This window comes from Condylura cristata, unplaced genomic scaffold (assembly GCF_000260355.1).
Source record: "Condylura cristata isolate star-nosed mole 26May11 unplaced genomic scaffold, ConCri1.0 scaffold00033, whole genome shotgun sequence".
Taxonomy (NCBI): Eukaryota; Metazoa; Chordata; class Mammalia; order Eulipotyphla; family Talpidae; genus Condylura; species Condylura cristata.
Genome location: NW_004567134.1, coordinates 11,238,565 through 11,261,140, shown reverse-complemented (window position 1 = coordinate 11,261,140; position 22,576 = coordinate 11,238,565). Strand labels below are relative to the sequence as shown.

General features: G+C 55.0%; 1 protein-coding gene across 1 annotated transcript in view; it reads left to right on the top strand.

Moving 5' to 3' along the window:
* The window catches only part of ALDH1L1 (aldehyde dehydrogenase 1 family, member L1), a 36,390-nt gene that overhangs the window by 10,508 nt on the left and 3,306 nt on the right, over positions 1-22,576 (top strand). Inside the window, exons 7-20 of the mRNA XM_004692195.2 lie at positions 68-205; positions 1,123-1,248; positions 2,699-2,790; positions 3,795-3,942; positions 5,105-5,224; positions 6,972-7,099; positions 8,872-9,022; positions 10,827-10,897; positions 11,156-11,261; positions 13,330-13,417; positions 19,325-19,418; positions 21,466-21,565; positions 21,938-22,051; positions 22,107-22,171. Coding sequence (XP_004692252.1) covers positions 68-205; positions 1,123-1,248; positions 2,699-2,790; positions 3,795-3,942; positions 5,105-5,224; positions 6,972-7,099; positions 8,872-9,022; positions 10,827-10,897; positions 11,156-11,261; positions 13,330-13,417; positions 19,325-19,418; positions 21,466-21,565; positions 21,938-22,051; positions 22,107-22,171 — 1,541 coding nt within the window. The remainder of the gene's footprint in view (positions 1-67; positions 206-1,122; positions 1,249-2,698; positions 2,791-3,794; positions 3,943-5,104; positions 5,225-6,971; positions 7,100-8,871; positions 9,023-10,826; positions 10,898-11,155; positions 11,262-13,329; positions 13,418-19,324; positions 19,419-21,465; positions 21,566-21,937; positions 22,052-22,106; positions 22,172-22,576) is intronic.

The following is a 22,576-nucleotide window of genomic DNA, read 5'->3' as shown; positions in this document are numbered from 1 at the left end:
ATCCCTACCTGGGCTGCTGGCAGGCCCCCTCTCATCCACTGTCTTCTGGTTCTTCTGCCCTCAACAGAAGCTGACGTTTTTCAACTCGACTCTGAACACTGCAGGCGTGGTGCCCCAGGGAGAACCTTTGCCCATTCCAGGAGCCCACCGGCCAGGGGTGGTCACCAAAGCTGGACTTGTCCTCTTTGGGAATGATGACAGAACGGTAATGGCACTCCTAGGGTCACTTGTCTGTGCTCCAGGCCACACACGCTTCTCCAAGGACTGAGGCCCCACAGTTAGACTGCAGGCTGCTCACTCTAGGGGGGGCACCCCACTTGCCTGCCCAGGCCTGTGGGGGTCCCTGATTGCAGGCTGTGCAGTGGGAGCCTAACCACTTCCCTCTTCCAGAAGCCTCTTCAGGTGCCCTGAGCCCCTTCAGGGAACCCTGAAGGAAGAGGGTGTGGCTGTGGGCCCCTAACAGTCATCTCTGCAGCAGGTAGAGGATGGGGGACCTGCCTGGAGAGGACCTGGGGCGCACAGACTGTGTCTCCCATGATAGCCACAGGGACAGCAAACAAAGAAGGCAGGCCTGGCGGAGACCCTTGGCTGAAGCCACTCAGGACCTTCCATCTGGGTCAGGCTGGCCTTTAGCTCAGAAAGCCCCACACCTTGGAAGGGCCGCAGGGTAGGGTCTGGCAGGGACCCTGGCTCTGGTTCCGTTAGGTCCACTTAGAGGGAGCCAGTCCCAGACATCCGAGCCTCTGCGCCTCTGTTCATCACTCCTCTTCCCAAGTGTGAGCCCGAGAGGCCTCTGATGGCCTCTGCAGGGCGTGTCCATGGTGTCTCTCCAGCTGGGCTACTGTCAAAGCAATGCTCGAACTGCTTTTGTCTAATGAGTAGGCATCATTTTTATAGAAAGTCATTTTTATAGAAAGTCATTACACTGAAACAAAGCAAGATCACAATGGGGCTTGGGGGCCCCTGGAACAGCAGAGTCTTCTGCGCCCCTTCTGATCCCCTCCACCATTAGCCCGGGCTCTGCCTGCCCTGAGGAGAGGGCTGGAGGTGCATGGTGGAAATGCTCTCTTCCCTGCCTGCTGCAGGAGTGCCCACGGGCCCTGAGAAGCCTTCTCTTTGCAGCTGCTGGTGAAGAACATCCAGCTGGAGGATGGCAAGATGATCCCGGCCTCGAACTTCTTCAAGGCCGCAGACAGCAGTGCCCTGGAGCTGACAGAGGCAGAACGGGGCACCGCAGAGGCCGTGCGGGTATGTGATAGAGCCCGGGGCTGCCGTCCGGTTGGGCAGGTTGTGCACTGCGCATGTGTTCCGTGAAGCTGACTCCCTGGAGTTGGGTCACGCACACCCTCTGTGGGTGTGTGTGCTGGCCCAGCGTGATGTTGGCTCTCTCCTATCTTGGGGTTCTCTGATGCTCCCCTTAACCTCTTTCCCCTGCCATGGGAACCCTGGAATTTGGCTGGCTGGATCTGACTCATCTCAGGATTTGTCCATAGTGGACAGCAGCTACAAACGTTTATGCAATAAGTGAAGGAGTCAGATGTCAGGTGCATGGCCCTGTGATGGAAATGTGTGCACTGGAACCTTCCAGAAAGGGTTCCCTAGGCAGAGCATAGGCATCCCAGTCAAACAGATCTGTGTTCTGATACTCCTCAGCCACAGGGGTAAGCCAGAGACACTTCCTTCGTTGAGACTGTCCACATGAGGTCTAGTCAGTGGTCACTTCCCAGGACTGTTCCAGGCCCTTCCTACTCCCTCTGCCCCCCAGCTGGGATCTGAACAAGGTGCCGTGTGTCTTCACGTGCACACGTGTACCCTTTGGTGCTGGGACTTCTGGGGGCTGGGGTGGGAGGAGTCAGGCAGTGTGCATCTCAGGAGTTTGTCCTATCCAGACGCTGAAGGTTTTGGGGTAGAGGTAATGCTACTGTGAGCCCTGGAAGATGCCCAGGATTTAAAGGGAATTGGGGGTTCAGGGAAGGGCCCAGGTAGAGGCTGGAGGAGCAGCAGCAGCTATGTGGGGATAATAAGTGGCCTGGTGCGGCTCTGGTGGTCACACTGAGGAGGAGAATACGTCCTGTCTGCCACACCTTTCAAGACAGAAGGAGGGAGCCAGAAGTTGGATGGGGTTCCTGAGGGAGCCTACCTCCACCACCCTGGGCCCCCTCTGGTCTGGTGACCATCCCCAGACTGGAGCTGAGTCACAGTGTGGGGCCTCCTTGCTCTTGTCCAGACATCTGGGTGGAGCCCACCCAGCTCGTTGACAGTTTCCTGGGGTGCCTGGGCTGGAGCTCACTCAGCTTGAATGGCCCTTTCCACGCCGCCCATGAGACGGAGTGGCAGGTGCCGCTGCCTTCCTCAGGCGCAGGACAGAGAAGCACCGAGCCAGCTAGCCTCAGTGAGGTCAGACCCCAGCCCGTGCTTTCACCCACAAGCCACCTCCGCTTTGTGCTCCTTTCCCACTGGGGATTCCCGAACCCAGACAGCAGCACCAAGGTGAGGTCTGACTTGAGGGCCTCCCAGGCCGCACCCTGAGCTCTGGCTTCTCTGACCTGCAGAGAAGCTGAGGTCAAGTTGAGGTGGGCACATCGAGTACCCAGGCTGGCAGCTGCTACTTCCCAGGGGTGGCCCCCCGGGCCCAGCCTGGCACCAGCTTCCTCCCCCCAGCTCCCACGAGCCACCTTTCCGCTGCTCTGTTTTCCAGAGCGCCTGGAAGCGCATTCTCCCCAATGTCCCGGAAGTGGATGACTCCACTGATTTCTTCAAGTCAGGGGCCGCCTCAGTGGACGTGGTGAGGTAAGGCTGGACTGCGGGGCTCCTGTGCCAGGTGTCTTGGCTGCATCACACATCACCCCAACATTGAATGACCGGAAACAATACCCTTTGCTGTGCTCTTGGACAGTGCAGATCAGGGATCAGGATAGGACGTGTGTGCAGGCCCAGCGGGCCACCTCACATGGCTCTGGGCCAGTGACTGATAGGAACAGGATAGCTGGGCAGGGCGGCTCTCCTCCAGCTTCTTTGCACCATCTGTCTGGAGCCTGGGCCTGGAAGCCTGTCACCACCTACCAGGCACCCTCTGTAGGTGGGTGGTGGCTTGGGATGGGGGATCACAGTGTGGTGGTTTCCCTGTTGTTATTCAGGAGCCCTGCTGAAGTGGGGTGAGCATGGGGGCAGGGAAGCACTCCAGTCCTGTGGCAGGTCTTAGGGCTCAGCGCCCACTCCATCCCTGCGATCTAGGGAAGCACTTGGCAGGCCCCTGGGCCCTTGGTTGGCAGGAAAGGTGGGGAGGGGCTGGATGTGAGCATTTTCCTTCTCTGAGGAATTACTAGACTGGGTTTGTAAGAAAAACTACAGTTGGGATTTTAACGGGTGTCAAAATATTTGACTCAAGACAATTCAGTTGTTTAGGTGAAGAGAGGAGATGTTTCTGTCTTCTGTTTATACACGGGGTTTAATTCCTCTTGAGTAAAGGTGAAGTGCGAAATGGGAAGAATATGTTTTAGTTCTTTAAGAGTCACCTCCCTGGCCGGGGATGGAACTCTCACTGAGGTGGCTGCAGATAGCGTCACAGTACTGCGCTTTAACCCCTTGCGCCACGAGGGAGGGCCCAGCACCTGATGGTTTTAATTTAAACCAAACCTTCTGAATGCACAGTCTGGCTTCTCCGCCCCAGTTCTCATGCTTCGGGTGCCGGGTGAGGGTCTCTTCGGGATTCACATTTGGCGCCTCGCCTCTGCTGCGGGATCAGCACTGTCCAGCCAGTGCTATTCCCACTTTTTCTGTCTCCTTTCCCCCAGGCTGGTGGAGGAAGTGAAGGAGTTGTGTGACGGGCTGGAGTTAGAAAATGAAGATGTTTATATGGCAACCACCTTCGGGGACTTCATCCAGCTGGTAGTGAGGAAGCTTCGTGGGGACGATGAAGAGGGCGAGTGTGTCATTGACTATGTAAGTACTGGCCCCCCAGGAGGCATGGCCTGACACCCCTCAAACACCATCTCTGTGATCCCCAAGAGCTAACTCCTCAGTGTCCCGAGCTCTGACAGTCCCGGAGCAGAAGGCAAAGTCCGCAGAGGACATCTCTGTCTAATGTTGAGCGTGTGGGGCAGACGCAGAGTTCCCAGATCTGAGACCAGGCTGTTAAGGCAGAGTTTTACGAGTTTTTTCCTCCTGGGGTGGGTTTTCCAGCAGTGGCTGCCTCTCTAAGGAGCCCCAGCGCCTGGTCGGCCACCTAGCTGGAACCCTAGTTTCCCTGAGTGACCCCACCTTTTCCACTTACCCTTCCAGTCTAGCAATGGTGGTGCCTTCTGCTGCTGACCAGCCCTGGGCCAGCTCTGCTTCCACGAGCGGTGTGACCAATTCCTTCTGCTAAGTTCCTTTTGTGGACCAGATGGTGTGGGGGCCATTGATAATCATTGCCCAAGAAGGAAACGAATGAGTCTGTAGATTCCATTTGTATATATGGGAGTGTGGTGAAGTCATTGTAAGTCCACTTTTAAAAGAAACTCTTGAACAGTCACCCCGGGGATATCTTAGTAGCCACAACTGCTATGGGAATTGACTCTGGGGTAGCTTTTGGGGTGACCAGGATGGACTCCAGATTCGCCAGGGGACTGTGGACAGACTCACGAGCAGCTGTCAGGAGGGGCATGGCGTCCGAGGACTCCTCATCCTGCCCGGGGTGCAGGCCCCCAGCAAAGTGCAGCGGGATGGTTGTTGTGGAGTCTGGTAGCTGGCAAAGCCGGTGCACCTCCACCCCCCAGGCATGGGCTGGGCAGCCAGCCGGAGGTCCCCGCCCTGGGTGACAGCAGAGCTGTGGCTCCCACACCAGTTCCCACTCCCACTCCAGTTCCCACTCCCGCTTCAGCTCCCACTCCAGCTCCTGCCCTAGCAGTCTGGCCTCAGAGTCTGTGCTCTTCACCTTTTGTTACTTCTCAGCCACCACAACACCTACATCAAAGCTCTTGGGCGACCCAATGGAGCAGAAGAGCCCTGAGAAGGCTGAGGGGCTGTGAACGTGTTTCCCGGGTCTCTGGGTGTGTGCCCATCACTGATGCCTGTGTGTGAAGAAGCCACACTGCAACTGAAACCCTTGGAAATTTCCTTCCAGGTGGAAAAGACAGTGAACAAGATGACCGTCCGGATGCCCCACCAGCTCTTCATCGGAGGCCAGTTTGTGGATGCTGAGGGCACTAAGACCTATGAAACCATCAACCCCACAGACGGAAGTGTGAGTCAGGCCAGCATCCCCTCCCCCTCTCCCGCTCCCCGCTGCTCCCCAGGGTCTCCTCTGGCCTCGGGGTTCCTGGGCCTCAGTGGGAGTGGGGGTCTCCACTTGGACACAGCAGGGTCGCAGTCAGTCTCTAGACCCCCCTGTATCAACAGCACTGAGGGAGATGCTGCAGAGGGGCTGGGGAGGGGGGAGGCTGTACACTCGGGAGTCTTGAGTGTGCTTCCAAGACTAGGAACGGAGTTACACCCCGCTTTCCTCCAAGCTTCGACAGGAGCCTCGGCATGGGCCCCAGCTACCCCAGTATCGGTATACCCCACTACCGGGAGCATTTCCCTTGAATCTGTGTTTGCCAGGCTTTTTGACTGATCTTCCATAGCCTGTGCTCTCGCTCATGTACACCCCACAGCAACCCTTACGCTCACAGGTGCGCGTTGAGCATGCTCTGTCCTATGGCCTAGCCCCATGCAGGCCCTGCAGAAGGCTGCACCCCCAAAATGGGTCATTTGAGGGAACTGTATGGAAAGTGCTTGACAAAGGGGTACACAGGCTGCGGAGACAGGGAAAAGGGGTACTCAGGTAGGAATTTCAAGAGCTGTTATAACTTGAGGCCAGTTTTGGGAACCAGAGTGAGGCTGCACAGAAAGAGCCTCCGAGGCACTGAGCAGCAAGGTGCTGGCCACAGCCCTCCTGCTGGCCTCTTTCCAGTTTCCTGTGAGCCAAGCTGTGGCCTATGTGGACGCGCATGGGCAGCCTTAGGTGCCCTCAGGGCACAGGATGGGGAGGAGGAGGGACGCCATTCTGAGCTACCACTGCCTATCTCATTTCCCTGCTCTTGGTACGAGATGGTAAACTGACTGACTGCAGCCTGAGTCTGTTGCCCTCAGTGGGCTCAGCAAGAAGTGAAGACACCTGGATGTGGGGACACAAATAGACTTTTACAAAACCCTCTTCCTCTGGTTGCTCAGACCCTCCCAGCAGCCTCCTGTGGGTGACCTTCCTTTAGGTGCCAATTAGGTGACTGGGGCGTGGGCGGCATAGCTCAGGGCAGGCCTACTGGTCGACGTCGGCAGCCTTCAGGTTGAGATTTCAGCCGGCCTGCTGGTTGATCTTGGGAGTCTTTAGTCACAGCCCGGACAGGGTACTAGTCAATACCCCCAGCCTCCAGCTGAGACAGAGGCCAGCCTGCTGCTCGAGGCGGAGCCTAGGGCTGGCCTGTGGTTGACTTAGCAGACTCCAGGCTGAACCTTTGGCCAGCCTGCTGGTCCACCTTGGGAATCTTTAATCATCACACAGGGCTAGGGTTACAGGCAACTTTGCCAAACTCCAGAGTAAACCAAAACCTGTCCAACCTAGGCAGCCTCCAGATTGAGTCTGGGGCCAGCGTGCTGACGACCTCAGCAGTCTTTTAGCACAGCCCAGGTCCATCCTACTGATCAACATCGCCAGCCTCCAGGCTGAACCTGGAGAGGCGTGCTGGGCCACTCCAGTTCCATGCCGAGCCAGGGTCCCTAGCATTTAGTCACTGACCCTCATCTGAGCCCTTGGCACCCACCTCCTTGAACCCTGGTACTCCAGGTGAGCCATGGTCTTCCTGGTATTACATCAGCTCGTTTTGCCCCGAGCCTCCACATTTTGCTGGGAGGGTCCTTCCTGCTATTGATTTTAGGAACTAGACTTTCCTAAGCACCCTGCCAGGTTGAAGTCTTTGTGCCTAAGGGAGACTTCACATTCTGTTCCACCACAGGTCATCTGCCAGGTCTCCCTGGCCCAGGTCAGTGATGTGGACAAGGCAGTGGCTGCAGCAAAGGATGCTTTTGAGAATGGACTGTGGGGGAAGATCAGTGCTCGGGACCGGGGGCGGCTCCTATACAGGTGAGAGCCCCTCGCCCACCTGCTGCCACGGCTTGGGGTGAAGCTAGACATCAGTCTTGCCCAGCGGAGGTAGGGCCCAAACAGGTCATTCAGTCCAGCCCTGTAGCTCAGAAAAGGCTTCTCAAGGAGGCCTTGACATGTGAGGCAGGAGGGATTTCGGCAAATACGAAGTGGCTGATGCTTAGGGTGAAAGTGATCCTGGGGAGGGGACATTGTAAGCAAAGGAGAAGGTGAAAAGGTGAGGGTATCCTCCAGAGGGGCGTTACAAGCCTGCAGTGCTAACAGCTGGACCTGGGCAGCCCCACCAGGTGCCACCTGAGCCAGCCTGGGCCCCTGTAGGCAGGGGCCATCACGGCGGGAGAAGTCCAGCCTGCCGCTGCTTATCCTCACTCAGCTGGGCTCGGATGGCCAGATGGCCGCTTTCACATCCGTGGTCTCACGCTGTCTTTATTATTATTATTTTTTTAACCGGCATGGCAGGGGCTGTCTCCTGGCTCCACTCAGAAATCCTGGGGGAGGACCTGATTGTTCAGTGAAGCTAGAAGAGAGACTCTCTCTCCCCTAGAACCAGGAGGTCCCTGAGGGTAGGCCAGAGGCCCCCAGGGAAGTGGGATCATGTTTCCAGAAGGGAGTGCCCTGGCCAGGTAACTTGCTTTGGTCTCTGTGGCCTGGACAAGCTCTCAGGTGCAGAGCTGCCAATGACATGGTCCGAGTGAGCTTGTCATATGGTGGGAGACAGCCAACTGGGACTTGGAGTCAGAGTGCATTTTGTTTCAGTTCCTGGGGTCAGAAATGCTTCAGGGAACCAGAGAGGGGTCCTGTGTGCTGGCAGAACAGAACAGACAGCAGAGTTTGGGGCAGGAAAGGGCTGAGGAGGTTGGTGCATCCAGCCGCTGTCTCTCAAGTTAATTTCAAGACCCGTTAGTGAAGCCAGGAATTTTAGAAAGCCTTTGGCCAACCAGTGACCCAAATCCCTGTGAATCCTGCTGCCCCAGGCTACTGGAGGTGGCCTGCTGGGAAGAAACCCACCCAGAAGTGGCCATCACTTAAGACGTTCTGCTGCCATCTGCTGGCACATGATGTAGTAACCCCACCAATCCTAATGCCAGTGAGGGACGGGGCAGTTCTAAGTGGAGACCTCCGGAGTGGACAAGCAGCTCAGCTTACAGCTTCCATGTCTGGGTGATGCCCCTGGCCTGAGGGCAGCAGCTCTGACTGCACAGCCCATCTCTGCACAGCTGTGGGCGCAGCTTGGAATCACGGAGGGCAGGAGAGCACCATGGCTCTGACAGTCTAGACTCTCAGTCTTGGGAGGCTGGGCAGCTGCACCTGCCCTTGCATCTCTCCTGCAGGGGGTCCCTCCATCCCTGAAGCCGCCAGCCTGGGGTGCACTCTCTTCCAGACTGGTTGAGGTCTGAAGCCAAATGCCTCCCTGGCTGAGGTGCCCAGAGACAGCAGGCGGCCTCCTGGCATGGTGATCTCCTTAAGGCAGATGTAGGAGCTCTGCAGGGTCATGTGTGAAGAGTGTTTATGACAAACAGGTCCCTGAGCATTTCAGGAGAGGGACAGAGAGCACTCGTCTTACACTCACCCAGCGTAGTGAGTATTACTACTCCCCTATCTCATAGGCAGGAAACGGAGGCCAGTGCCTCTGAGTATGACAGAGCTGGGCATGCAGACAGGGCCGCCAAACCCTTGACGAAGGACCTTGAAGGAGCAGGCCAGCCGGTGCAGGCCTGAGCCCCTCCCTGCCTTCTGCACCCCTCGGCCAGGTTGGCGGACCTCATGGAGCAGCACCAGGAAGAGCTGGCCACCATTGAGGCTGTGGATGCAGGTGCCGTCTACACGCTGGCCCTGAAGACCCATGTGGGCATGTCCATCCAGACCTTCCGCTACTTTGCCGGCTGGTGTGACAAGATCCAGGTGGGGCCCGGGCGCTGCCTGCCATGTGCACGCACACCAGGCGGGCTGCCTGGCGGGGACCTCGGGCGGGGTAGTGCTCTGCGTGCTGTGTGACAAAGCCCACAAGTCAGGGCTTGAAACAGCCCTGGGTATCAGCTCCCAGCTCTGTGGGTGGGAACCTGGGTGGGCTCAGCTGGGTTCTAGGCCAGGGTCTCACAAGGTCGAGGTCAGGGGGAAGCCAGCTGGGCTCCTCCTTGTGGATGGAGGAGAGGACCCCACTTCCAGATCTTGCACAGCTGTGGGCAGGGCTCAACACCTGCAGTGGCAGAAGAGAGGGCTCGTGCCTCGCTGGCACCATCTGGGGCTGGCCTCTGCAGACTGCTCTCTGGTCCTTGCCCCAGCCTTGCGCCCTCAGGCCAGCTCATCTCCCTTGGGCTCAGAAGTCCTCTGACTCTTCACTGACTGGAGAAACTGCTCTCACAGGGCAGTGGGGCTATGCTGGCCCCACCTGTTTCCTCCTGGTCCACCCTGCCATGCCCGGTCTTCGCAGGTGGGGGGAGCGCACCACCTCCCACGGCCCAAGAGCCCTGGGATTTAATGTCCCAGGCAGCGACAGGTCAACCCTTCCCCGGGGCAACATGGCTGCGGGGCTCAGGGCGCCTCTGCCCGGTCTGATCTCTGTGGCTCCTCTGCGCTCCTCTTCTACCTCTGGGGCTGAGGTGTGTGGGTGTGGCAGTCAGGAGGGAGGTGGCCTCCCCCCCTGCCCATTCCTGCTCCCCATTCTGTAGCCGCACCACTGCTCAGTAGCCCCCACCTAGGCCTCGGGGCAGTGCAGCAACAGCTCCAGCAGCAGCTCAGGCCCCTGCCACATCGTCACCCTTTCTTGGCCGCAATGTCACGGCCAGGCTCGCCTGCCCAGGACCAGCCTCCTGTCTCAGGACTCTGTTGTCCGCCCCCGGAACTGACCTGTCTGTCGGGTGCCCGTGTCGTTTAGTGACAGCCAATGTGTGGACCTGTCCTCGGGGCCTGTTCTGATTGCAAGGTGCCCTTTGGCAGTGACCACCAAGAAACCGAACAATACAGTCTTATGACTTCTGAGCCCGGGGCCACCATGAGGCCATGGATGGAGGGAGGACACACGTGTGCACACACACAGAGCACACTGCGTGGGTCCTGCTTTCATGGGGGATGCTAGGGTTTCACAGGCTCACTCTTTATTCATGAATTTAAAGTACAGGAAGAGAGGACAGAAAAGAAGTGGGGGCCTCCTGGTGGTGCAGCACTATCAGCTGTGGCCAGGGAGCTGACCCACATGGACAGCAGACCTCTCCTGACCCGCCCGCTGCTCCCCTCAGCAGTGTACTTCGTCAGTCTGCCTGTTCTGCTCCCCACTCGGTCTCTGGTGAATCCTCTCATCTCACTGCACTTCAGGCCTACACCCAAGTTCTTGTGTGCATCAATAAATAAAGTATTAAAAAAAAAAAAGGAAGGAAAAGTGCAAGTGGCCCCAAGAAGCAGGACCTACCGGCCTCCGCAGGAGGGACTGCTGTTTACTCACGAGGACCAGAGCACCTCTGGCTGGGTTGCCTGGGCACCGAGCCTAAGTCAGGCATGGCCATTCCAAGCAGAAGGCCTCTGTGGGGTCCACACTGTCCATCAAAACTGGGAGACTCGGGACCCCTGTTCATCTGGGTAGTGGGAACACCAGGATACAGACGGAATCTGCTCCTTCCTGGGGGCCCCAGGAGCAGGCTGGCCCCCCAGAGGGAAGGGGTGAGAAACTGGAGCCCCCCCTCCCACCAATCCCCCCCTATGCTTCTTCCAGGGCTCCACCATCCCCATCAACCAGGCCAGACCCAACCGCAACCTGACTTTGACCAGGAAGGAGCCTATTGGGTGAGTCAGAGACCAGGCCCCGCCCAGCGCTTTTCACACTCTATACCAGACAGGCCCCCCAGCCCCTCTAATGGATTTATCGAGCAGTTATTTGTTTGCCATGAGCCATGTGTCTGGCCCTGGGGACAGAGCAGTGATCAGACGTGGTAGAAATGCTTGCCCTGGCATCTAAACAGCTCTTTAGCTGATGAGGACAGAGTGCTCCCTCTGGGCCCCTCGGCCGAGGGGAGAGACCAAGGCCCACTTCTCTCGCGGCAGGGTCTGTGGCATAGTCATCCCCTGGAACTACCCCCTGATGATGCTCTCCTGGAAGACAGCCGCCTGCCTGGCCGCGGGCAACACCGTGGTGATCAAGCCGGCGCAGGTGGGTGCGGGGCCTGCTGTAGGGGGTAGATGGACAGCCCTGGTGAGGGAGGACTGGCTCCTCGGGGCCCCTCACAGTGGGCAGCGCAGTGGGCAGTAGTGGCCTTCAGGTCCGTTGGGCCATGAAGTGGCTGAGTCGGGTCAGCCACACCGCAGTGAGCACAATTGGGAAATTCTCTCTGGACATCAGCACCCAGACTCAGGGGAGCAGGAGCCTTGTCCACTTCCCCTGCCCAGGCCCTGTACTCGAGACAGTGAGGGGTCTCTGCTGACACAGAGTGGGACGAAGGCTCAGGTGAGGTCTGCATCTGCCACCCCAGCCCCGGGAAGGGATGCAGAGCCGCATGTCAGGGCCTAAGGACCACCCTGGGGTGAGGACACCCTCCCATGAGCCTCAGCCCCCTCTGCATCCTGGGAAGAACAGCCCTCTTGGCTTGCCTGAGGGTGTCAGGAGCAGACAAGCACCCGGGATGGGGAAGTCTTTCTGTCCCCCAGCTTCTTGGGGGCACTGTGGCCCCAAAGGATGTGAACATAGCAACAATAAAAAGAACGATGATGACATTTGACATTTATTTTCTTGCACTTTTATTAAGAAAGAATTAATGCAGGTCAGGTTAAGGTCTGCAGGGCAGAGGTTTCACTTTGTTGTGTGTTGATGCCTCAGGAAGTTTACTGAGCACCTGTCTCAAATACATACAAAAAAGAAAAGAAAAGAAAAAGAAAAAAAGGAGAAGGAAACTCTTTCCTCTATGATGAGAGCTCCTGGGACTCACTAAAACTTTCCTGTGCATCACCCCACAGCACTGACCTGGGCCAACTCCCCTGGTGCCTGGAGTTAGACTCTCGACCTGCGTCCAGTCCCTCACCCTGACCCCCTGCTCTGGTGGCTGCATATCTGGTCTCTCTTTCGTAGGGGTGTTTTGTTTTCTTTTTTTTTTTTTTTTTAATTGATTCCATAGTGAGATCATACAGTATTTGTTTTGTTTAAGTCTGTGGCTTAGTCACTTAGCGTAATGCCTTCAGGTCCATCCACATTGTCACTGACGGTCGGCCTATGTCATTTCTGAGACTAAGTAATATTCCGGGGATGTTAGCGTATCTACCATGTCTTCTTTATCCATACCTCTGTCCGTGTACCTTTGGGCTGCTGCCACATGTTGGCTGTTGCAAAGGGTGCAGGTGTCTTTTCAGGTAGCCTTTTCATTTCCTTTGGACATTCCAAAGGGGAGCTGCTAGCTGACATTTATACTGTTTACCCTAACGCAGGCATTTCTCTAGTGTTTCAACATACTAGCAAGCTGCAGAACATTTACATGCATCTATGTAAGCATCACAATATAATGCTACAAGAGGATCCTTAACCTCCCCTTTAATGGGGTAGGGCTGCCAGCAGGCCAAGGAGTGTCCCTGAAGGCCCGTCTGGCCCAACTCCACTGAGGTTTGAGCATCCTTAGACTAGACCCCTACAGAACATTGGTTCAGCTGAGGTTGGTTAGTGAGTGAGTGGGCAAAGTTACCTGGGTCAGAAATATATTTTCTCTTCCTTCAGAAGAGGAAGTAATGATGGAGGTTGAGGAGATGGGGGTGGTCAAGGGCACAGGAAAAGTCTCCAGCCAGGCGTGGTCATCAGAATCACACCAGCATCCAGCTGCACTGAGACATTGAGAATCTCCCAGGGAGGAGGGGCAGGGGCAGCTGAGGTGGAACCATGTCCAGAGACAGACTCTGGGCCTTGTGGGCTGAGCCCCTGCTGGGCAGTGCTAGGACTCTGCTCTCCTGAGGCCTTGGTGGAAACAACCCGAGAGGGACTCAGTCCTGGTTCAGACCCTGGACCAGGAGAATGGGCTAGAAAGACCCCTTGAGCTTAGCAGGCCCTTGTCCCAGCTCCCAGCAGGAGCTGTGGGGCAAGTTGTTCTGGGTTGGCCATAGCCACTGTGTGAGACACAAGCATGGCTCCCCCAGGGGTGTTTCTGCACAGGGCTCCTCCCGCTGGCTGTTGACCCCCTGGAGAGGAATGTGCTTGCTCTCACTTCCATCCCCACCTGACCCTCCTCTTTCCTGCTCCTCAGGTGACCCCACTCACAGCCTTGAAATTTGCAGAGCTGACCTTGAAGGCTGGCATTCCCAAGGGCGTGGTCAACATCCTCCCTGGATCTGGTAAGGACTGGGGAGGATGGACCTCTGAGGGCACTGGGTCATTGCCGGTCCGCTGCATGATGTGCCCTGGAGGGGTGGAGCTGGCTGGGGGGTGGGGGTGGCCAGGCCCCCCACCTGGAAAGGTGTTACCTTTCAAATGCCTCTCCAGATGTTTTTCTATTTTTTATGTTTTTCTATTTTTTATGTATATATGTGCTTAGGAATAAATTACACGATTATATATCTTGGGAATTACCTACCCCTGAAAGTTTGAGACAATTTATCTGTAGAACATTCTAGAATTAGAGCATTTGGGGAGGTAGGATGCTGATTGCTTTTTTAGTTTCTCCTTGGTTAGTGGTCTACTTATTGGAAAAGTTGTCTTTTCTTATGCACATTTAAAGATGTAATGGCATAATGTTGAATTAATAATTCCTTAGAGTTATTTCCATTTTTAATTCTCCTCTTGACTACTGTTATTTCGTACTTTTTTCTCTTCTTAAATTGTAAAATTTATGGAAAATGTCCCCTGCCCCTGCTCCCTGGGAGATTCTCAATGTCCCTACATCCCCTAAAAAAAAAAAAATCAAATTTCTATACCCATTCCATTGCTATTCTGTTTTATCTTTTTTCTGCTTTTATTATTCTGTCCTTTGTGCTAATTTTTGTACTTTTTTTGAGCTAAGCATTTAATACATTTATTTTTATTTTTTTGTGGCTTAACAATAAGGAAAGGATTTAAAGCAGGTTTTGGTGATACCTCATGATGTTTTTGTTTTGGATTCAGTGGGTTAGGAGTGCGGGGTCCTGGGGTTCATTCTGGAAAGGTCTCCCTAGAGCTCCCCTTTCAGCGGCATTTGGCGAGTTCCTAGGTGGGTTTCTCCATGAGACAGAGACGTTAGTGACATTTAAAGAGCAGGTTTATTAAGGAAAAGGACAGAGGAGTAAAAGACACCTATATAGACACAAATGGGCAGGTTTGCTGAGAGGCCTGCATGGTTGCAGGCGGGCGGCCTTAGGAGAGCAGCCTCCACTGAGGGGGTGAGTGCAGAGAACCCCCGGCAGGTGCAGGAGACTGCTGCCCTGCAGAGGGACAGAGCTATTGGAAAGAAGCACCTGGCATGGGGACAGGTGGGCAGAGGACTGCTGTCTGGCCAGGGCAGGGACTGCCCTCATACAGACTCCTTCTGTCTGGGAGGGGCTCACTCCTTCATGGAGTGGCCTGATTGCTGTTGACTTTGAATAAACTGTGTAGAATCTGAAAGGGATAGGAGATTCCACAAGGGTTCAGTTACCGTATCTTTACCTTCAGGTCTGTGCTCTACAGCAGTTTGATTCCCCTTGGATCTTGTGCTTTGTGATCTAGGCATTGGCGCCTTGGGATCTCAGTTCTTGTAGCTGGCTTAATGGCCATGTTACGGGGCAACCCCGTGTGAATTGGGCTGCCTGACCGTGGGTCCTCACCTGTGGGCTTAAAGGGACTTACAACATGCAACTACAGGCACACACACAGAAAGGTTAGTAATGGGTTTATTTATAAGAGAAAGGGAAGTGAATAACTCAGGGAGAGAAAGCGAGAGATAAACTGGTTAATGTAGATAAACTGGTTAATGTGTCCTACCAGTTCTGCTGATCTGGAACCCCAATAGCATGCTGAAAGCCGACGAAAAGCCAAGAGACAAGCCACAAAGCCAGGAGCCCCTCAAACCTGGCTGCTTAACTCCACCCTCCAGTCCCAGCACCTACCTTCTGGTGATGCTGGGATTTGCTGTTCTGATGTCTGGGGTGGGGGTGGTGTCCACAAAACCTGTATCTGTAGATTTTGTTCAAGACATCCTTCCCCCAACAGCCATGCTGATCCCTCCTGCTCCCACCTCCAGCCCTTGGCATTGTGTGAGCTAGGTTTCTGGTCTTGTGGTGCCTTCTTTCCAGTTTCTCTGTCCTTACCCACCATCACCTCAGACCTTTTAAAGAACACTTCGCTATAAGTGTCCCTGTTGGTTCCTTGTAATAGTATCTATCATAAAGTCCATTTCATCTGACTTAAATATGGTATAAACATCACTGTAGAACACTCTGCTTTCTGTGATTGCTGTTGGCTCTAGCTGTTCTTCCCATCCTTTATCTTCAACCTGTTCTAGAAGAGACTCCAGCCTTATAAAAAAAATGTGAGCAATATTTTGGTCTATGTTTTTGAACAATGTTTTGGTGCGTGTTTTTATTATTCACAATCGAGTCAACTTACTCTCATGTCTCCTGTAGAAGCCAAGTCCTCTTTATAATTCAGTCTGACAGTCTCTGGCTTGTGACTAACTTACCAAATCAATTTCAGAGTCATATTGATTTAATTCTAGTGCTAGATACAATTCCCATGTAGCTCTATTTCCTCTTCTCAGTTTTGTGCTATTATCACCTATTTTATGAACCTCACATCTGTGTCTGTACAAACCCAACAATGCATTGCTATAAGCTTTACTGTATATAAGTTGATGTCTGTTAAAGAAACCGAAAGGGAAGGAGGGAAAATGTATATTTATAAGATTTGTTGCATTAACCTCATTTTCTTTGGTTTTCTTCATTTGCTCCTGCTGAGTTACTCTGGTGTCAATTCCTTGGGCAAACACCCAGTCACCCTTTGTGAAGCTGTGCTTGGATAAGCTGAACCCAGAATTCAGCTGCACTGACACAGCCTGGCCTTCCTATTGTTTCCAACAATACCCTGGGGCCTATTATTACAGTCAGATCCAAGTGAGGCCAGGCCCCATGGAGGGTAGATTTTGAAGCCTGCTTGGAGGTTTGTCCTCACCCAGAAATTCTCAGGTCTCACTGGTAAACAAGCCGGTTATGGTTTCCGTTTAGTGCCTTTGGGGCTATCGGCCTCCTCATAGTTACTCACCACCAAAACTCCACAGTTTTTGAAATGCCCTGAGCATTGAACTTTGCCAGAGGCTTTTCGTGGCTGTGTATTTTTAAAATAATTTGCCCTGGGGAATTGTCTCAGCACTCTTCATGCTGGCCTTCTAGAAGTGACTCCAGCCTTATGAAAAATGTGAACAATGTGTTGGTCCATGTTTTTGAGCAGTGTTTTGGTGCATGCTTTTATTACTCATGAATAATATATAATTTTACTTTAATCTCCTTTCTGACCCAGTAACTAAAAAGAGATTTTTTTTAAATGTTCCAGGATTTTTTGTCTAAAATTTTGGTTTATTTCTAATTTTATTAGGGTCAAATAATCCATCCTGTGTGCTAGTTGATCAGGCAGCTGGAACCAAGAACCACAGACTAGGGTGTTGTCGCTCTTCTGGAGACCTGAAGTCTGAGGTCACGGTTTGGTGGGGTCAGGCGCCCTCTGAAGGCAGCAGGGGGAATCTCCCCTCACCTCTTTCTGGACTGTAGAACGTCTCCCCCATCTCTACCATGATCTTTACGTGGCATTTCTCCTGAGTCTCTGTGTCAATACTCTTGTCAAATAAGATCCCATTCTGAGATATTGGGGATCAGGACATCAACATAGAAATTTGGGGGAGACACAAACCAACCCATAATAGCTTGTCAGATTCCTGCTATCTAAAATGTAAGAGTTCTTTGTCATCTGATCGATGACGACTTCTTTCCCACTGTTTTAGCCTAAAGCAGTGATTTTTCGGAGTATTGGGTTTATTAAAAAATTGAGTGGGGCCCCCCTTGGTGGCGCAGAACTGCAAGCTGGATGTAGTCACTCCATTGCGAGTTCTATCCCCGGCCCTGGGGGTGACCCACATGGCGCAGCAGCCCTCTCCTGACCACCCGCTGCTCCCCTCAGCAGTGTACTTCTCCAGTCTGCCTGCTCTGCTCCCCACTCCATCTCTGGTGACTCCTCTCACCACCCCTGCACCCAGTTCTGTATGCATAAATAAATAAATCTTAAAAAAAATAAAAATAAAAGTTGAGTGGAAAGGACAGAAAGCTACTTTGGCAGGGGGCTGCACGGAGAGGATGTTTACTGAATTGGAGAGGCCAAGGAGGAGCAGGTCTGGGGGAGGCTTAAGCTTCAGTTTTAAATATGCTGAAATTGACAGGCGGCGTGCCATCCGAGGAGAGGTGATGAGCAGACAGAGGCATGATGAATGGATCTGGATCCCAGAGGAGCTGGGCTGGAGACCCAGATTTAGCAGGTGATGTGCCTGAAGGTGGCAGCTGAAGAGGTGAACCGGGGTGAGAGCACCCGAGACAGCGTGAGATGAAAACAGAAAAGAACCCAGGATGGGCCAGAGGCACTGGGTATTTTAAGGTTGGATAGAGAAGATAGATCAGTCAAAGAGGAGGAGGCAAATTAGGAGAGACGGAAGCCTACCTTGAGAAGAAAGTAAGGAGGGAGAGATTTTATTGAGTTTTAGCAGAGGCCACCACAAAGTCACATTGAGATCACGTGAGGGTCAGTAAGAATTAGCCACCTGGGAGGGGGGCGGTTGGAATCCAAACTTTGCAAACTGGACCCCCCTCCCTGCCCCACCCCTGCGTCTCCCCAATCTTTTGCCAGGCAAACCCCAAGTACCACCCTTTAGGAGTCTGTGATGTTAGGGTGCCACCCTGTCCCCAGAGTCCAGCCAGCTGTCCCTTTGTCTCTGCTGGACGCTCTGGAAGAGCTAGAAGTCTGGGTGCCTTCACTTGGGGTCTACCCCAACAGGTGGGAAGTCACCTAGGGGAGCAGGGTGAGTCTGCTTAGGCTGCCATAGCGAAACGCCACAGGCTAGGCGATTAAACAAGCATTTCTCTTCTCACAGCTCTGGAAGCTGAATGATGGTTGGTCTCTTTGGAGGCATCTCTTGTGTGGCCTGTCCCCCCGTGAGCATTTGTGTCCTCAAGTCCTCTTTGCTAACTGAAATAAAGTTCTCCCTGGTGGCCTAGAGGTTGAGTCTCAGCGCTGCCACTGAAACAGCCCTCCACAGTGGCCTGACTTGAGTTCAATCCCCGGCCAGAGAGGTGACCCACCATCGCCCAGCAGACCTCACGTGTCTCACTCGTCACTTTCCTCAGCAGTGTATTTCAGTAAATCCACCTGTTCTGCTCTCCACTCTATCTCTGGTGAATCTTTTCATCATCCCCTGCACCTCTGGCCTACACCCCAGTTCTTCTACGCAAAAATAAATAAAACCTTAAAAAAGAAAGAAAGGTCTCAAAGGCAGTTAGACAAACAGTTTATTAGATAACCAAGGTGAGGACTTGAACCTGAAGCATTCGTAGCGTTTACCTGTGAGAACTGCTGTCACAGGCTGGAGTTGTTACAGAGCAGAGCGCTTGTTACAGAGCACCTTGTTACAGAGCAGAGCACTGAGGAAAATGAACAGCCATCGTTGGTTAAAATGTAATCATTCTTGGCAGAGGGCTTCTGGCTTTTGTTATTAGGTTGAAATCTTTCAATCTCTTATCTTGACCTAAAGAAATGTCAGTGCTGTCTATATGGGGAGGGAAAGAGACTGGCATCTCACGCTCACCACTGTCCTGACTTCTGGGGAATGCCTGTGGGGTGGGGACGGCAGGGCCTGTGTGGTTGTTGAGATCATTTTGCTGTTCCTTGGTCATCGGTGTGGGCGAAGGTTGCTTTACCTGCAGGTTCCAGGTTCCTGATGGCTGCCACATAGGACGGAGCCTGGGGGCAGAACATTCACCTTAGGAGGACACCCGTGGGCTCGGATAGGGGCCCCACCCTAATGCTGCTCACCTCTTTAAGACCTGCTTTTCAAGTCCACATCTCAAATACTCAAGGTCTCAGCTTTGAGGCACACAACTCTGCCTGTAACGAGCAGGCTGGCCCAGCAAGCCCTGGGCACCCTGGCCCCGAGCTCCCCAGAGCTCTGTCCTTGGGGCATGTGGGAGGGAGAAGACTTGTGTCTCCCACCCCGCCATGTGGGGACCACCCTGACTCCCTGCCCACTCCCACCGCAGGCTCCCTGGTCGGCCAGAGACTCTCAGACCACCCTGACGTGCGGAAAATTGGGTTCACAGGCTCCACCGAGGTGGGAAAGCACATCATGAAAAGGTAAGTGGGGACATGGGAGGAGCCACGGCTGTGTGGCAGTGTCAGGCCAGGGCCCTACTGGGGGGTACCACCCCGCTCCCCAAGCCTCTGTGTGCACCGTGGTCACACAGCCCAGTGTTCAGGCGTGATGCGGGCGTCCAGCCTGCCCTTGGGGAGGGCGGTGGGCTGCTCTGCGGAGCCACGTGTGGCTGCCGAGGGCACAGAACAGGCTGCTCTGGGCTGAGATGTGGCCTGAGGGTCAGACACGCCGCGTGTCAAAAACCTGGCACAAAAATAAAGCAACTCATTGACTTTTTTGATAGTGATCACAAGTAGAAAGTGTATTTTTGATGAATTGGGTTAAATAAAATATGTTAGAGTTAATTTCACCAGCTTCTTTTTAGTTTCCTTTTGGCTGGCTAGTGAAGGATGACACGTGGCTGGCACCTGGGGCTCTCGCCCTCCTAGGGTGCTGTCCACCGAGAACCTCTGCTCACCTCTCTGGACTTCAAGCCCCTGACTAGGGTTGTATTCTCAGGTGCTGACGTGCAGTATGACCTGGGTGAGCCCTGACCCATCCAGGCCTCCATTTCCTAGCAGTTCAGTGAAGGGGGCTCGGCAGGCTCGGTGGTTCTGGTCAGAAGTCAGTAGTTGGGAGAGGGAGGGCCAGGCTGAGGGCGACGCAGTGCCTCACCCCTGAGCCCGAAGCCGAGTTTCTGCAAGTGAGTGCAAGCCCAGAGGCTCGGGGGCTCCGAAGGCCCTCGGACGCTGCCCTGAGGACACGCAACCACCACATGTGACCACCAGGGGTCACTCACGTGGCCTCCAGGGCCCTCCAGCTCCAGCCTGATGACCCACAGGGAGAAGGGCTCCTCTGGTGTTACCCACACCACACCTCACAGCAGCTCCAGACGGAGCTACATTGTCCTTTCCCCCGGGGCACTTCTGCAGACCCCACCCCATTTCCCGCGGGTGTGCCTAGTGAGGTGGGGTTCTTGCCCCACTGTGAGCTGGTCCACCGCAGCGCAGGTCCTGACCCCCACTTGAGTGGGCCCCACGCTCGTGGCTCCACGAGAGCCCTGTGGTTCGGGAGCCACGGACAACGGCTAGTGTGTGGTGTCTTTCGGGTCGGTAGAGGCTGATGAGTGCCAGGTGGGCAGCTCAGATTCAGTCTCAGTGCCCTGGCATCCGGGACTGCCCAGAGCAAGCCTTTGGGTATAGAGAGGCTGAGGGAGCCAGTGACGGACAGACAGATGGGCAAGCAGGTGACGGAAGGAGGCGGGTGCTTTACTCACCACTCCTGAACGGAAGGCCGGTGTCTCCTGTGTGGTGTGCGGGTGATGGTCACTCCAGAGCCTGTGTGCTGAGTCCAGCGGGAGGGCAGGGTGAACATGGGCACTGAGAATGCCAGCGAAGGAGGGCACGGTGGGCAGCAGGGATCCTTGCCAGTTTCCCAGTGACTGGCTTCTGTGACAGGGCCCTCCTCTCATGGTCAGCTGTGGGCAAGGAGATTGCCCAGCCCTGCTGCCCCTGTGCAGACAGTACCAGCATGTTCGCTCCATGGCCGCCATTGGGGAGTTCAGGGCCCCCAGGTCACTGAAAATCTGAGACTCAAGTCCCTGTGTCCCAGCTGGACGATGGTTCTATGTTTGAGGGTTTCTGTGTTCTTTGAATGTTTATGGAGCCCCAGCTGTGTGCTGGGCATCAGGCGCAGACACACCAGGGGGTAAGAGCCTGGCAGTGGAGTCAGACACAAATGTACAGTGAGGCCTAGGAGGTGATCGGGACAGGCACCCTACAAAGGTGCCATTAGAGCACAGGCCTCGAAGGAGGCCGGGCTGGGGGAATCTGAAGAAGGAGTGGTCTGGAAGGGGGTGGTGGGAGAAAGGTCCCGAGGTGGCCTGGGTTCCCCACAGCCATGGCGGAGAAGGAGGAGCTGAGAGTGTGGGTGGGCAGGCGCCTCCCGCCCAAGGCTAGAGCAATATAAGCTTCGGGTCTACCTCAGCCCCCTCCACCGGGGACCCCTATGTCCCAGCACCCCGAGCCACCAACCCTCTGTTCCTTCCAGCTGCGCCCTGAGCAACGTGAAGAAGGTCTCCCTGGAGCTGGGCGGAAAGTCGCCACTCATCATCTTTGCCGACTGTGACCTTGGCAAAGCCGTGCAGATGGTGAGGGCAGGGGCCCATAAGGGGGCCTTCCCCTCATCCCACACGTGCCTGGCCCTCGCGTCACCACCACAAGCATAGACCCACAAGGAAAAGGTGTCTTGGGGACAAGGAAGATCTGTGCCCCCCAACACACTTCTCAAGAGGCGTCCGCTGAGTCAGGATGACTGAACCAAGAGGAGTGAGCCGGGTTCAGTAGGTTCTGAACTCAGCGTGACAAGCTTTCCTGCCCCAGAGGAAAGCGGAGCAGAGTGTGGGGCCCATGGGCACCTCCCTGCTGGCAGTAGGCCGCCCCTGCCCTCACTTCATGCCAGGTCCATGCTTGCCCAGTCCACCCCTGGCTCCTGGGCAGCCTTGCTCTCACCTGTGACCCAGGGAGAGCAGGACCTTCCCTCCCAGGCCGTTGTGTTGGACATCGGGGCTCAGCGCGGCTGTGCATGCCGGCATGTGAGGCCTTGCTCCCCGGCCTACGCCTGTGGGGACAAGCCAGTAAGGCCAGGGCCAGCCAGATATGCCCCCGTCTGAGTCCCACAGTGCGCTGAAGGACGTGCTGATGCCCAGCATGAATATGAAAGGCCCGGACTCAGACGGGGAAACCGAGGGAGGCAGGTTTGTCGACCAGTCTTGGTTCTGCTGTCCAGGCTGACGCTGCTGGGCCAGCAGCCCGGGTCCTGTTGCCAGGCAGTGCAGTTCAGGACTGGAAAGCAGGCTCCCTTCAGTCTCTGAGGACATTTATTTTGAGCTCCTGCCAGGATTCACTGGGGCCTGAGCTGGCTGCTGTCCTTTACCCCTTCTGGCCTGGCGCCTGCCCTCCGCTAACAGACTCCCCGCTCAGCCCCAAGAGTGTGGACTCTTGCACAGAAGGCACCCAGTTCTGGCCACCACAGGAGCCTGCCGGGCAGGGCTGACTCCACGCCTGCATCTCCCTCCTGGCCTGTGGGCACTGCCTCGCCCCCTAGTGGCAGAAGTCAGGGTGCGGTTCTGTGGTTCAGGTGCTGGCCTCCCTCTCCCCTC